Source organism: Salmo trutta, chromosome 7, assembly GCF_901001165.1.
Source record: "Salmo trutta chromosome 7, fSalTru1.1, whole genome shotgun sequence".
In the NCBI taxonomy this organism is placed as follows: domain Eukaryota; kingdom Metazoa; phylum Chordata; class Actinopteri; order Salmoniformes; family Salmonidae; genus Salmo; species Salmo trutta.
In genome coordinates this window covers 58,505,093-58,521,547 of record NC_042963.1, presented here as the reverse complement: position 1 = coordinate 58,521,547, position 16,455 = coordinate 58,505,093, and the positions used below count along the sequence as shown (strand labels likewise).

Sequence of the window (16,455 nt, the reverse complement as noted above, 5' to 3'; positions counted from 1 at the left end):
TTTGTAAATGTAATTCACTTTAAAGTAGCACCCTAAATTATTTATATGTGTATTAAAATCTGTGGTTTGGGATTCATTTGTTGCTATTTCTGTAAAACAATAACATTGCACAACATCATAGACAAAGCCTACTGATGAGAATTACTCTAATGCACTGGTTATAGTGGGGCTATAGCTTGTCATAGTGGTGACAGACTGGTGATAGTGGGGCTATAGCTTGTCATAGTGGTGACAGACTAGTAATAGTGAGGCTATAGCTTGTCATAGTGGTGACAGACTGGTAATAGTGAGGCTATAGCTTGTCATAGTGGTGACAGACTGGTAATAGTGAGGCTATAGCTTGTCATAGTGGTGACAGACTGGTAATAGTGGGGCTATAGCTTGTCATAGTGGTGACAGACTGGTGATAGTGGGGCTATAGCTTGTCATAGTGGTGACAGACTGGTAATAGTGGGGCTATAGCTTGTCATAGTGGTGACAGACTGGTAATAGTAGGGCTATAGCTTGTCATAGTGGTGACAGACTGGTAATAGTGGTGCTATAGCTTGTCATAGTGGTGACAGACTGGTAATAGTGGGGCTATAGCTTGTCATAGTGGTGACAGACTGGTAATAGTGGTGCTATAGCTTGTCATAGTGGTGACAGACTGGTAATAGTAGGGCTATAGCTTGTCATAGTGGTGACAGACTGGTAATAGTGGTGCTATAGCTTGTCATAGTGGTGACAGACTGGTAATAGTAGGGCTATAGCTTGTCATAGTGGTGACAGACTGGTAATAGTGGGGTTATAGCATGTCATAGTGGTGACAGACTGGTAATAGTGAGGCTATAGCTTGTCATAGTGGTGACAGACTGGTAATAGTGGGGCTATAGCTTGTCATAGTGCAGACAGATTGGTAATAGTGAGGCTATAGCTTGTCATAGTGGTGACAGACTGGTAATAGTGGTGCTATAGCTTGTCATAGTGGTGACAGACTGGTAATAGTAGGGCTATAGCTTGTCATAGTGGTGACAGACTGGTGATAGTGGGGCTATAGCTTGTCATAGTGGTGATAGACTGGTGATTTTATCCTCAAATGTAACTTTTTACACACTTGTAACCTAATGCGTTTCTTCATCATTTGAAATTAAGTAGCAAATACTATATAATGATTGTAAGGGATGTATTTAAATATAAAGTCAATGGATTTATGTAGTGCGAGATTGCCATCTACAGGTCAATTGTGAGAGCGATTGAAATGGTAGAGTCAAGGTATCATAACAACTATTGAGATTCCCTCCGCGGACTAGTCTGCCTCCTAGTCTCCTCGCTTTCACGCCTGCGCTCAGAGTTACAAGATGGCGGAGAGTGCGGAACTGAAGGTAAAGCGTAGGCCAAAATTACATTTGACAAAAAAAGGCTGTATTTTGTTTTTAAGTCATACCCATGGATTACATGTAGTTGGAATCTTCTTTATTTGAGTATTTACTTTATTAGTTATAGGGTACGTTTTTCATTTTTGTAGAAAACTCAGTGGAAGTCGGTAGGTAGCATTGTTATTGTTAGCTAGCTACGATTGAATCTTGCCTGCCTCGCAGCTTGATGCTAGCGAATTACAGTAGTAAGCTAGCTAGCTAACTAGTTGTTGTGTGGTTAGCTTACCAGTTTCGCCAGTTAATATTTAATTTAAATGTGTAATACATTGCCAGAACCTTGTTATATCAGCCAAAACTGCATATTATTTTCCCGCCAGTCAGCATTTTTCAACCAAACCAAAGAGCCATTGCTCGGCCCTAATGTAATGTTAGCTAATAAGCTAGCTCCGTAGCATTGGTCCAGGCCGGGCGAATCGTCCTGGACCAGACGGCGTCAAAGGATGTGTAGTTAGTTGATAACTTCCAGTTGAACGTCTCGACTTTTTTTTTTCTTTCTTTCTTTCTCCTCCAAGATTAAGCAGTGGGGATAATCAGCTGATTTATAATGACGATAGTGACGTCAAAGATGGCCACTACAGGTGGGTGGTGGTAAAAAGTTACCTGGACGAGTTACCTGGACGAGCTACCTGGAGGAGCCACCACGGTTAGCCATAGCTAGCTAGCAAGTGTAGCCAGCAAGCTGTTAAGGAGAATGTGCCCATTCGAATAAGACGTTTGATTTTTGTAAAACATTTTGTTTTAGCTAAAGTCTAGGTTGAAGAAGGCAAGGTATTAGGTATTTTCAACGTCTACAGTCTAACGTCACACACTAATATAAACTATCTTAGCCTCTGTGTCGAGTCCTCTTTATCTTACCTGCCACTTTAATGGTGTGAAATATGAATTACGGAGTGACAAAGGCAGAGAACTATTAGTAGGTTAGTCAATATGTGATCAGAAGCACCCTCCATGCTTTTGCCTGTACAGTGAAACCAAATAGCACAGAAGTGTCTGTAAACACACCTGTAATGATATGGTGTTTGTGAGTGATACTTAAAAAAAATTGATTTAACCTTTATTTAACTGTGATGCCAGTTAACACCAATCTATTTTAATGTAAAGCTATAATGAAACTGAAACACAAGTAGTTGTGAGTTGAGGAGGTAAGCCTTGATATTTAATGTAAGGTACCGTTCTAGGATGTGTGAAGACTGAGGAAAATAAGGATTGCATGTCTCTGTTGTTGTTGATGATGTGTAAGTTATTAGGTGATGTTAGTTTTGGGGGTTGGCTACCTAACCCCCTAAGCTTCTCTGCAATCTCACCCATCTGTAGTTCGTCAGGGGCTGTGTGGAGAATCTTGATCTCTTTTTTGAAGCTTCATCACAGAATTTTCTACAAAAAAATGAAGTGGTAGAGAGATTATTTCCCTTCCTCTTTACCACTAAGTCAGATCTTCTCTCCTTTCAAAAGATGGATACACAATTTAGTTCACTTTGAAAAATACAAATGTTTTGGTCAAAACAAGCTTTTCCCAAAAATGTTGGTGACTGTGTTAATGCTGAATGGGTGTCCACTGTCCAGCATGAGTAGGCTACTAAGTAGACCGTTTAGGCAGACCTCCACTGTGGACTAAAGCTGCTAATATTCACTTTGTAGGCTCCCACAGCACTTCTCTGTCCATATATTCACTTCACTTCCATGTCATTTCAGCGAGCCATGTCACCCAGCATCTCAATGTTTCTGAAGTTAGTTCCTGAAACATTATTTTGTTGAAGTATAATTTTATCTCTGAGAAATTTAATCTGATTGATTGCACCCAAATTGGCCATTTTTAATTTATAGGATTCATATAATCTTCAATAAATATAGTAACAATGAGTAAGACATGAGGAATCTAATAAAATGATCAATAGCCACCCACAGACCCCCGCACACCCCAACCCAACAACCAGTATACAGTATCAGTTCTCTATGTCTGACAGGCAGGTAGTCTAGTGGTTAGAGAGGCAGGTAGCCTAGTGGTTAGAGGAGGCAGGTAGCCTAGTGGCTAGAGGAGGCAGGTAGCCTAGTGGCTAGAGAAGGCAGGTAGCCTAGTGGCTAGAGGAGGCAGGTAGCCTAGTGGCTAGAGGAGGCAGGTAGCCTAGTGGCTAGAGGAGGCAGGTAGCCTAGTGGTTAGAGGAGGCAGGTAGCCTAGTGGTTAGAGGAGGCAGGTAGCCTAGTGGTTAGAGGAGGCAGGTAGCCTAGTGGTTAGAGGAGGCAGGTAGCCTAGTGGTTAGAGGAGGCAGGTAGCCTAGTGGTTAGAGGAGGCAGGTAGCCTAGTGGTTAGAGGAGGCAGGTAGCCTAGTGGTTAGAGGAGGCAGGTAGCCTAGTGGTTAGAGGAGGCAGGTAGCCTAGTGGTTAGAGGAGGCAGGTAGCCTAGTGGTTAGAGCGTTGGACTAGTAACTGAAAGGTTGCCTGATCGAATCCGCGAGCTGACAAGGTAAAAATCGGTCATTCTGCCCCTGAACAAGGCAGTTAACCCACTGTTCCCTGGTAGGCCGTCATTGTAAATAAGAATTTGTTCTTAACGTCCATAACTGACTATCCTAGTTAAATAATCAGTAGTATGGGAACTGCTGCTTGGAGTATTGCTCCTTCATCCTCTGTAATGTATTCCCTGTGAGACTGGTGATGGTTTTCTTCCCCTGTTCAGAGAAATTAGCCATTTTGAAGTTGTTTTCATTCTTTACCATAAATTTCTGTGAAAGTACCATGTTTTACCAACTACATGCCGCTGTTCCTGCTACTGTCGCAACCACGCTCTTTTATCAATTTTAATGGTCTCTTATGTGGATCACAACATTCTCTTTGCAACTTTGGGTAGAAAACCAATCGCTTTTTCTCACGATGAAAATAAATTGGATGTTAATTACAATATTTAATGAAGATTATCCTATAAATTAAAATGTCTTCATTTGAGTGCAGTCAATTAGCATAATTTCTCAGGGATGAAATTATAATTCAACAGAATAACGTCTCAGGAATGCTAATCTGTTTTTAACTACATAAAGGATTTCAGAACAATCTGAGATGGTGGGTGTCAAACCTCTTTCTGGTTGCTTTTTGAGGTGGAATGAATGCTGTTTTGTCTGGTGAAGGCTAGGTTCTGGTTGTATTTTGTGTAGAGGAGAGACCCATGTCTTCAGATCACCTTCCGAATGAATCTATCCATAAAGCGACTTAGTGTAGGAGTGCTGCTTGAGACTAGACTGTAGACTCCTATGGTGTCCAGAGCAAGTAGCCTGCCAGCCTAGCTGTCGTTGGTGAAATAAAAACATAATTGACTATTTCATAAGTTGTAAATCACCTATTGATTGTCCCTTTACTCACACAAGTTGTGTTCCCTAAAATGTAGCTTTGCAGTGAGACAAAGCCAGAGTGTAATGCCGGAGTATAATGCTGTAATAATAATCCTGTAATAATAGCTATGATCTTTCCCTTCTCCCAAAGCAAATGGTGATGAGCCTTCGTGTTTCAGAGCTACAAGTGTTACTAGGCTACGCAGGACGCAACAAACACGGACGCAAACACGAACTGTTGACCAAAGCCTTGCACCTCCTTAAGGCCGGCTGCAGCCCCGCTGTCCAGATGAAGGTGAAGGAGCTCTACAGACGCCGCTTCCCAACCAAGATGGTGTCTCCGGTGGATCTGGCCCTGCCCAGTGTCCACTCCACCCTGTCTGGAGGCCTCACCTCGCTGGGGTTTGACAGCCACGGGTCCCCCTCGCCCCTCTCCCTGCTTGGGCCCAAACACGAGCTGGGCCTTCCCCACCTGCCTTCCTCCCTTCACCCCGTACACCCTGACGTCAAGCTGCAGAGACTGCCTTCCTCCCTTCACCCCTTACACCCTGACGTCAAGCTGCAGAGACTGGCCTTTTACGACATGCTGGATGAGCTCATCAAACCCACCAGCCTGGGTGAGTAATGTGGTGTCTGTCTGTTAGGTCATCGCTGGGTTGGCTTCTCATGGGATACAATTCAAAAAATCTTTCTTTAATCACTTTACCGTTTGTACATCTGCACCTGCAATTAAGTGGATGTACTAAATGTGCTTCTATGTCATTGTCTGTCTTGGTATGATGAGTTGGCTGAGTCTTCATCCTCTCTCTGGTCCTCAGCCTCAGACAACAGTCAGCGCTTTCAGGAGACGTGTTATGCCTTTGCGTTGACGCCTCAGCAGGTCCAGCAGATCAGCAGCTCCATGTAAGACTGGGTGGAGGAGAATAGGGGGGAGGGGGGATGGGGGAGGGGGTTAGGGGAGGGAGGGGGGATAGAGGATGGGGGATGAGAGGATGGGGGAGGGGGTTAGGGGAGGGAGGGGGGATAGAGGATGGGGGATGGGAGGGGGGGTAGAGGATGGGGGAGGGGGATGAGAATATGGGGAGGGCGGGGGTTAGAGGATGGGGGAGGGGGTAGAGGATGGGGGAGGGGGGGTTAGAGGATGGGGAGGGGAAGGAGAGGAGGGGGGAGGAGAATATGGGGAAGGGGGGTAGAGGATGGGGAGGGGGGGTTAGAGGATGGGGAGGGGGGGTTAGAGGATGGGGAGGGGGTTAGAGGAGAGGGGAGGGGGTTAGAGGATGGGGGAGGGGGGTTGGGGGAGGGGGGGTTAAAGGAGAGGGGATGGGACAGGAGGAGAGGGAGAGTTGAGTGGAGGGGGGGGGCGGGAGGAGAGAGAATAGGAGAGGGGAGAATAGGGGGGAGGGGAGAGGAGGACTAAGGACTGACTGCTGTACATGATGCTCCTATTTAAAGCAATAAAACACACAGAACCACTGAACCACTGTGTCTTTACAGTATCTCCCTCAGAAAAGGACTGGTTTCAATTCATACTCCCACCAGGCGTAATTCTCCTTATGAGAAATAACAGACATGGAAGAAATACCGTTTATAAACTGCAAATCGATGCATTGGATAAATCATGTTCTAGTTGGAAGTCATGTTTATTTTTCTCACTGCTCATTGCTTCACTTCTCACCTAAACCGTCTGTCTGTCTGTCTGTCTGTCTGTCTGTCTGTCTGTCTGTCTGTCTACAGGGACATCTCTGGGACAAAGTGTGACTTTGCGGTCCAGGTTCAGTTAAGGTAAGGCGCCTTTGGTGTTCCAACCTGTTCTTTATTTCACCTCTATTCACAGTAGGACTGGTGTTCACAGTAGGACTGGTGTTCACAGTAGGACTCGTGTTCACAGTAGGACTGGTGTTCACAGTAGGACTGGTGTTCACAGTAGGACTGGTGTTCACAGTAGGACTCGTGTTCACATTAGGACTGGTGTTCACAGTAGGACTGGTATTCACAGTAGGACTGGTGTTCACAGTAGGACTGGTGTTCACAGTAGGACTGGTGTTCACAGTAGGACTGGTGTTCACAGTAGGACTGGTGTTCACAGTAGGACTGGTGTTCACAGTAGGACTGGTATTCACAGTAGGACTGGTGTTCACAGTAGGACTGGTATTCACAGTAGGACTGGTGTTCACAGTAGGACTGGTGTTCACAGTAGGACTGGTGTTCACAGTAGGACTGGTGTTCACAGTAGGACTGGTGTTCACAGTAGGACTGGTATTCACAGTAGGACTGGTGTTCACAGTAGGACTGGTGGTCACAGTAGGACTGGTATTCACAGTAGGACTGGTGTTCACAGTAGGACTGGTGTTCACAGTAGGACTGGTTCACAGTAGGACTGGTGTTCACAGTAGGACTGGTGTTCACAGTAGGACTGGTGTTCACAGTAGGACTGGTGTTCACAGTAGGTCTCGTGTTCACAGTAGGACTGGTGTTCACAGTAGGAGTGGTGTTCACTGACTGACTGACTGACTGACTGACTGACTGACTGACTGACTGACTGACTGACTGACTGACTGACTGACTAACTACTGACTGACTGACTGACTGCTGACTGACTGACTGCTGACTGACTGCTGACTGACTGACTGACTGACGACTGACTAACTAACTACTGACTGACTGACTGCTGACTGACTAACTACTGACTGACTGACTGACTGACTGACTGACTGACTGACTGCTACTGTGTATTACTGGGTCTGTCGTATGAGTTGGTTATGGGATATGTCATATTGTTCATTGGTAATTAGTTATTTATCTCTGTATTTTCTGTCCCAGGTTTTGTTTATCAGAGACGAGTTGTACCCAGGAGGATCATTTCCCATCCAACCTGTGTGTTAAAGTCAACAGCAAACCCTGTAACCTCCCGGTGAGTCCGTCTGGCCGACTGTTAACTATCCCGGTCCTGGGGACCTAAAGGGCTACACCTTGTTGGGTTGGATTTCTCTAATCAGCTCCTCGTCAAGCCTTTAGTTGAATCAGGTGTGCTGGTGTAAAACCCCTTTAGGTTCCCCAGGACCAGGATTAGGAAACACTGCGTTAAGAAATACTCAAGGAAAATATAATATGTAGTACTGCATTTGGACAGTATTCAGACCCCTTCACTTTTTCCACATTTTATTACGTTACAGCCTTATTTTCCCCCCTTTTCATCCATTTTAGAGTAAGGCTGTAGCGTAACAAAATGTGGGAGAAGTCTAGCGGTCTGAATACTTTCTAAATGCTCTGTATATATATCACTGTTATAACTGCAGACGCTGTTATCCAAAGGGCTTTACACTACGTACATTTTGTTTGTATGTTTGACGAACCCTTCGGAGAATTGAAACCCACAACCTTGGTAGTTGCTTTCGTCAACTCAAACAAACTGACGTCGTCTCTTCTTCCCTCCTCAGGGCTACCTTCCTCCAACCAAAAACGGAGTGGAACCCAAACGGCCGAGTCGCCCCATCAACATCACGTCACTGGTCAGACTGTCCACCACAGTACCCAACACTATCGTGGTGTCGTGGACCTCAGAGATAGGCAGGGTAAGGAATCTTATCGTGGTGTCGTGGACCTCAGAGATAGGCAGGGTAAGGAATCTTATCGTGGTGTCGTGGACCTCAGAGATAGGCAGGGTAAGGAATCTTATCGTGGTGTCATGGACCTCAGAGATAGGCAGGGTAAGGAATCTTATCGTGGTGTCGTGGACCTCAGAGATAGGCAGGGTAAGGAATCTTATCGTGGTGTCGTGGACCTCAGAGATAGGCAGGGTAAGGAATCTTATCGTGGTGTCGTGGACCTCAGAGATAGGCAGGGTAAGGAATCTTATCGTGGTGTCATGGACCTCAGAGATAGGCAGGGTAAGGAATCTTATCGTGGTGTCGTGGACCTCAGAGATAGGCAGGGTAAGGAATCTTATCGTGGTGTCGTGGACCTCAGAGATAGGCAGGGTAAGGAATCTTATCGTGGTGTCGTGGACCTCAGAGATAGGCAGGGTAAGGAATCTTATCGTGGTGTCATGGACCTCAGAGATAGGCAGGGTAAGGAATCTTATCGTGGTGTCGTGGACCTCAGAGATAGGCAGGGTAAGGAATCTTATCGTGGCGTCGTGGACCTCAGAGATAGGCAGGGTAAGGAATCTTATTGTGGTGTCATGGACCTCAGAGATAGGCAGGGTAATGAATGCAGGGTGATGTAAAAGATAGACAGGGTAATGAATGCAGGGTGATGTAATAGATAGACAGGGTAATGAATGCAGGGTGATGTAATAGGTAGACAGGGTAATTAATGCAGGGTGATGTAATAGGTAGACAGGGTAATTAATGCAAGGTGATGTAATAGGTAGACAGGGTAATGAATGCAGGGTGATGTAATGAATGCAGGGTGATGTAATAGGTAGACAGGGTAATGAATGCAGGGTGATGTAATAGATAGACAGGGTGATGTAATAGGTAGACAGGGTAATGAATGCAGGGTGATGTAATAGATAGACAGGGTGATGTAATAGGTAGACAGGGTAATGAATGCAGGGTGATGTAATAGGTAGACAGGGTAATGAATGCAGGGTGATGTAATAGATAGGCAGGGTAAGGAATGCAGGGTAGTGTAATAGATAGACAGGGTAATTAATGCAGGGTGATGTAATAGGTAGACAGGGTAATGAATGCAGGGTGATGTAATAGGTAGACAGGGTAAGGAATGCAGGGTGATGTAATAGATATGCAGGGTGATGTAATAGGTAGACAGGGTAATGAATGCAGGGTGATGTAATAGGTAGACAGGGTAATGAATGCAGGGTGATGTAATAGATAGACAGGGTGATGTAATAGGTAGACAGGGTAATGAATGCAGGGTGATGTAATAGATATGCAGGGTGATGTAATAGGTAGACAGGGTAATGAATGCAGGGTGATGTAATAGGTAGACAGGGTAATGAATGCAGGGTAGTGTAATAGATAGACAGGGTAAGGAATGCAGGGTGATGTAATAGGTAGACAGGGTAATGAATGCAGGGTGATGTAATAGGTAGACAGGGTAAGGAATGCAGGGTGATGTAATAGGTAGACAGGGCAATGAATGCAGGGTGATGTAATAGGTAGACAGGGTAATGAATGCAGGGTGATGTAATAGGTAGACAGGGTAATGAATGCAGGGTGATGTAATAGATATGCAGGGTGATGTAATAGGTAGACAGGGTAATTAATGCAGGGTGCTGTAATAGATAGACAGGGTAAGGAATGCAGGGTGATGTAATAGGTAGACAGGGTAATTAATGCAGGGTGATGTAATAGGTAGACAGGGTAATGAATGCAGGGTGATGTAATAGATAGACAGGGTGATGTAATAGGTAGACAGGGTAATGAATGCAGGGTGATGTGATAGGTAGACAGGGTAAGGAATGCAGGGTGATGTAATAGGTAGACAGGGTAATGAATGCAGGGTGATGTGATAGGTAGACAGGGTAATGAATGCAGGGTGATTGGAGTTGGAATATTCCGGTAACTTTCCCATGAATTTACAGGTTAAACATTATTTTATTTTTAGTCTGGTTGGTAGATTCACGTAATCAGAAGGGAATAAAATAAATGGGACATCCAGAATCCTCCAACAAGGATTTTTCTGAAAACCGGAGTATTCACACCCCTGAGTCAGTACTTTGTAGAAGCACCTTTGGCAGGGATTACAGCTTTGAGTCGTCTTGGGTATGTCTGTATCAGCTGTGAGTCGTCCTGGGTATATCTGTACCAGGTTTGAGTCATCTTGGGTATGTCTGTATCAGCTTTGAGTCGTCTTGGGTATGTCTGTATCAGCTTTGAGTCATCTTGGGTATGTCTGTATCAGCTTTGAGTCGTCTTGGGTATGTCTGTATCAGCTTTGAGTCGTCTTGGGTATGTCTGTATCAGCTTTGAGTCGTCCTGGGTATGTCTGTATCAGCTTTGAGTCGTCTTGGGTATGTCTGTATCAGCTTTGAGTCGTCTTGGGTATGTCTGTATCAGCTTTGAGTCGTCCTGGGTATGTCTGTATCAGCTTTGAGTCGTCTTGGGTATGTCTGTATCAGCTTTGAGTCGTCTTGGGTATGTCTGTATCAGCTTTGAGTCGTCCTGGGTATGTCTGTATCAGGTTTGCACATCTGGATTTGGGGATTTCCTCCCATTCTTTCTTGCAGATTTTTTCAAGCTCTGTTAAGTCAGTGGTGGTGAACAGCAATCTTAGTCTTTCCACAGATTTCCAATGGGATTCAAGTCTCTGCTTTCGCTGGGCCACTCAAGGACTTTCACATTCTTGTTCTGAAGCCATTCCAGCATTGGTTTGGCTGTATGCTTGGGGTCATTGTCCTGTTGGAACATAAATCCTCCCACCACTCTAAGGTCGTTTGCACTCTGAAGCAGGTTCTCAAGGATTTTCCTGTATCTGTCTCCATTCATTGTTCCCTCTATCCTTACCAGCCTCCCAGTCCCTGCTGCTGAAAAGCATCCCCATAGCATGATGCTACCACCACCATGCTTCACGGTAGGGCTGGTGTTAGATGAGAGATGCCTGGTTTTCTCCACATGTAGCTCTTCGCATTCAGGCCAAAGAGCTCAATTGAATGTCTCATCAGATCACAGAATCATTTGCCTTGTGCTGTGAGACTTTCACCTGCCTTTTTGTAAACTCCAGGCGTGATGTCATGTGCCTTTTTCTCAGGAGTGGCTTCCGTCTGGCCACTCTGCCATAAAGCCCAGATAGGTGAAGTGCAGTAGAGACTGTTGTCCTTCAGGCAGGTTCTCCCATCTCAACCAAGGAACTCTGTAGTTCTGTCAGAGTGGTCATTGGGTTCTTGGTCACCTCCCTGACCGAGGCCCTTGTTGCCCCGTTTGGTCAGACGGCCAGCTCTAGGCAGAGTCTGGGTAGTTCCATATTTGTTCAATTTCTCGATGATGTAGAGACCACTGTGCTCTTGGAAACTTTCAACACTCTATGAATAGTTTTATACCCTTTCCCAGATATATGCCTTGTCACAATTCTTTCTCGGAGCTCTATGGACAGTTCCTTGGACTTCATGATATATACTGTATTCTGTGCTCTAACATGCGCTGTCAACTGTGGGACTTTATATAGACAGGTGTGTTTCTTTTTAAATCATGTCCAATCAATTGAATTGGCCACAGGTGGACTTCAATGAAGTTGTAGTGACAACTCAAGGATGATCAAAGGAAATTGGATGCACCTGAGCTCAATTTGGAGTGTTATAGCAAAGGTGTGTGAATACTTTCAGTACAAGTCAAGTTTGGACGCACCTACTCATTCAAGCGGTTTTCTTTATTTTTACTATTTTCTATATTGTAAAATAATACTGATGACATCAAATCTATGAAATAACACATATGGAATCATGTAGTAACCAAAAAAGTGTTAAACAAATCAAAATGTATTTTATATTTGAGATTCTTCAAAGTAGCCTCCCTTTGCCTTGATGACATTTTTGCACACACTTGGTATACTCTCAACCAGCTTCACCTGGAATGCTTTTGAAGGAGTTCCAACATATACTGAGCACTTGTTGGCTGTTTTTTCTTCACTCTGCGGTCCAACTCATCCCAAACCATCTCAATTGGGTTGAGGTCGGGTCATTGTGGAGGCCAAGTCATCTGATGCAGCACTCCATCACTCTCCTTCTTGGTCAAATAGCCTTTACACAGCCTGGAGGTGTATAGGTCATTGTCCTGTTGAAAAACAAATGATAAGTGCAAACCAGATGGGATGGTGTATTGCTGCAGAATGCTGTGGTTGCCATGCTGGTTAAGTGTGCCTTGAATTCTAATTCCACCGCTCTAATGTCCATTGTTCATGTTTCTTGGCCCAAGCAAGTCTTTTCTTTTTATTGGTGTCCTTTAGTAGTGGTTTCTTTGCAGCAATTCAACCATGAAGGCCTGATTCACTCAGTCTCCTCTGAACAGTTGAGTTGGGATGTGTCTGTTACTTGAACTCTGTGAAGCATTTATTTGGGCTGCAATTTCTGAGGCTGGTAACTCTAATGCAGCAGAGGTAACTGTGGGTCTTCCTTTCCTGTCCTCATGAGAGCCAGTTTCATCATAGCGTTTGATGGTTTTTATGTCTGCACTTAAAGAAACTTAAAAAGTTCTTGAAATGTTCCGTATTGACTGACCTTCATGTCTTAAAGTAATGATGGACTGTCGTTTATCTTTACTTATTTGAGCTGTTCTTGCCATAATATGGACTTGGTCTTTTACCAAATAGAGCTATCTTCTGTATACCACCACTACCTTGTCACAATACAACTGATTGGCTCAAATGCATTCAGAAGGAAAGAAATTCCACAAATTGACTTTTAAAAAGGCACACCTGTTCATTGAAATGCATTCCAGGTGACTACCTCGTGAAGCTGGTTGAGAGAATGCCAAGCGTGTGCAAAGCTGTCATCAAGGCAAGGGTGATTTTTGAAGAATCTCAAATGTAAAATATATTTTGATTTGTTTAACACTTTTTTGGTTACTACATGATTCCATATGTGTTATTTTATAGTTTGTCTTCAGTATTATTCTACAATGTAGAAATGAAGATAAACCCTGAGTAGGTGTGTCCAAACTGTTGACTGGTACTGTATGTAAATTATATTTAATTTGACATTTTCTTTACTTTTGAAAACATTTCTAAAAACATGTTTTCACTTTGTTTTTATGGGCTATTGTGTGTAGATGGGTAAGACCTTATTTAAAAATAAAAAAATAAATCAGTTTAGAATTCAGGCTATAACGCAACAAAATGTGGAATAAGTCAAGTATGAAAACTTTCTGTAATTTTGTGATTCATTCACTGATCCTGAAAGACAATGGCCAAACATATGGCTTATTTTTCTTTATTCACGCCACAGCATTATCATGGCTGCTAGTGAAACAATGACCAAACATATGGCTTAGTTTTCTTTATTCACGCCACAGCATTATCATGGCTGCTAGTGAAACAATGACCAAACATATGGCTTAGTTTTCTTTATTCACGCCACAGCATTATCATGGCTGCTAGTGAACAATGGGAGTGGGAGGGCCTATGGCAGGATGCTTCTACTCACAGTGGGGTATTGTGATGTCATTATGGGGTATTGTGATGTCATTATGGGGTATTGTGATGTCATTATAGGGTATTGTGATGTCATTATAGGGTATTGTGATGTCATTATGGGGTATTGTGATGTCATTATGGGGTATTGTGATGTCATTATAGGGTATTGTGATGTCATTATGGGGTATTGTGTGTTGATTAATGAGGGAAATAAACAATTTAATACATTTTAGAGTAAGGCTGCAACGTAACAAATTGTGGAAAAAGTGAAAGGGTCTGAATACTTTCTGAATGCACTGTATATCTAAATGGAAAATTATACAAATCTAAAAGTAACTTCCATTCTCAAAGTGTAAAAATAGCCCACATAAAGCCATGAAATAAAAACATTGCAGCCCGCAGGTAGAAAATATCCTGATTTTAAAAATAGCTATCCTATAAATCACATGGCCTGTCTGCAAGGAACTGGAAACATTGTATCAACTATGAACTCGGTCCAGGCCAAAGCTAGTGCTCATAAATGATTTTATATATTCGCCACTGCTCAACTAAAAATATCTTGGTCGACCAACAACCTTTCAATCAAACAATGGTCCAGTCAAATATATGTGGTCAGTCCTAATGTGGAGTGGATCTGAGTTCTATATGGGGTCAGTCCTAATGTGGAGTGGATCTGAGTTCTATATGGGGTCAGTCCTAATGTGGAGTGGATCTGAGTTCTATATGGGGTCAGTCCTAATGTGGAGTGGATCTGAGTTCTATATGGGGTCAGTCCTAATGTGGAGTGGATCTGAGTTCTATATGGGGTCAGTCCTAATGTGGAGTGGATCTGAGTTCTATATGGGGTCAGTCCTAATGTGGAGTGGATCTGAGTTCTATATGGGGTCAGTCCTAATGTGGAGTGGATCTGAGTTCTATATGGGGTCAGTCCTAATGTGGAGTGGATCTGAGTTCTATATGGGGTCAGTCCTAATGTGGAGTGGATCTGAGTTCTATATGGGGTCAGTCCTAATGTGGAGTGGATCTGAGTTCTATATGGGGTCAGTCCTAATGTGGAGTGGATCTGAGTTCTATATGGGGTCAGTCCTAATGTGGAGTGGATCTGAGTTCTATATGGGGTCAGTCCTAATGTGGAGTGGATCTGAGTTCTATATGGGGTCAGTCCTAATGTGGAGTGGATCTGAGTTCTATATGGGGTCAGTCCTAATGTGGAGTGGATCTGAGTTCTATATGGGGTCAGTCCTAATGTGGAGTGGATCTGAGTTCTATATGGGGTCAGTCCTAATGTGGAGTGGATCTGAGTTCTATATGGGGTCAGTCCTAATGTGGAGTGGATCTGAGTTCTATATGGGGTCAGTCCTAATGTGGAGTGGATCTGAGTTCTATATGGGGTCAGTCCTAATGTGGAGTGGATCTGAGTTCTATATGGGGTCAGTCCTAATGTGGAGTGGATCTGAGTTCTATATGGGGTCAGTCCTAATGTGGAGTGGATCTGAGTTCTATATGGGGTCAGTCCTAATGTGGAGTGGATCTGAGTTCTATATGGGGTCAGTCCTAATGTGGAGTGGATCTGAGTTCTATATGGGGTCAGTCCTAATGTGGAGTGGATCTGAGTTCTATATTTTAGTTTCATCAAATATTTATACCATTGGCAGAGTTTGTGTACCATTTGCCAATTTTTGATATGTAGAAAAATAAGGTGATTTTGTATAGTCATACAATACGTGGTATAGAAAAGTACAATCTTGTGTGAGTTCATCTCTTCAGATGATCTATCTGATCAAAATCCCGGATACAGGTCTTTACCAGCGGGGTAGATTTGGCATTGGTTGGTAGAACTATATTCATACCAGCCATATTAGCAGGTGGTCAAGAGTATTTGGGAGTATTTTTATTTTTTTTCTCTCAATCCAATGCCCAAAATGACCCCAGTCAGTAAGTATGAGGGTTAAATCATGGTTTTCATGTAATGGTGTTGAGTCATCGTGGTTCATTGTGACAAGCTCCCTCCTGTTGTCTCCTCTCTCAGAGTTTCTCCATGGCAGTGTACCTGGTCAGACAGCAGACATCCACAACCCTGCTACAGAGACTACGAGCCAAAGGCATCCGCAACCCAGACCACTCCAGAGCTCTCAGTAGGTGGCTCTCTCTGTCTGTCTGTCTGTCTGTCTGTCTGTCTGTCTGTCTGTCTGTCTGTCTGTCTCTCGCTCTCTGTCTCTCTCTCGCTCTCTTTCTCCTCTCTCTCTCGCTCTCTCTCTGTCTCTCTGTCTCTCTCTGTCTCTCTGTTAACAGCAGAGATTGTTCTCTCTCTCTCTCTCTCTCTCTCTCTCCACAGTCAAAGAGAAGTTAACGGCAGAGATTGTGTTGTCTCTCTCTCTCTCTCCACAGTCAAAGAGAAGTTAACGGCAGACCCTGACAGTGAGATTGCGACCACCAGTCTACGAGTCTCTCTACTCTGTCCGGTGCGTACACTCATTTACATTTGAGTTATTTAGCAGCCGATTCTTAATCAGAATCGATCGATCAGTGATCGGGTCAAAGTAGGTAGATGAGGTAAAACAACCACATCACAATCAGAAGTTCTGTCATCCCACTGGGGCTACAAACAGCACGATATTCATCTTCCTCTT

At 43.9% G+C, this 16,455-nt stretch overlaps 1 protein-coding gene across 2 annotated transcripts in view; it reads left to right on the top strand.

The window, feature by feature from the left end:
* Positions 1 to 1,311: 1,311 nt before the first annotated feature.
* Positions 1,312 to 16,455, top strand: part of pias1b (protein inhibitor of activated STAT, 1b) — a 21,654-nt gene continuing 6,510 nt past the window's right edge. The window contains exons 1-8 of one of the 2 annotated variants that reach the window (XM_029759539.1): positions 1,312 to 1,361; positions 4,887 to 5,352; positions 5,554 to 5,638; positions 6,470 to 6,517; positions 7,556 to 7,646; positions 8,173 to 8,307; positions 15,855 to 15,960; positions 16,214 to 16,287. In XM_029759539.1, the coding sequence (XP_029615399.1) occupies positions 1,338 to 1,361; positions 4,887 to 5,352; positions 5,554 to 5,638; positions 6,470 to 6,517; positions 7,556 to 7,646; positions 8,173 to 8,307; positions 15,855 to 15,960; positions 16,214 to 16,287 (1,029 nt within the window). In that variant the 5' untranslated portion in view covers positions 1,312 to 1,337. Of the gene's footprint in view, positions 1,362 to 1,852; positions 1,994 to 4,886; positions 5,353 to 5,553; positions 5,639 to 6,469; positions 6,518 to 7,555; positions 7,647 to 8,172; positions 8,308 to 15,854; positions 15,961 to 16,213; positions 16,288 to 16,455 lie in introns of those variants that run through there. The other variant, XM_029759540.1, reaches the window with a different exon arrangement.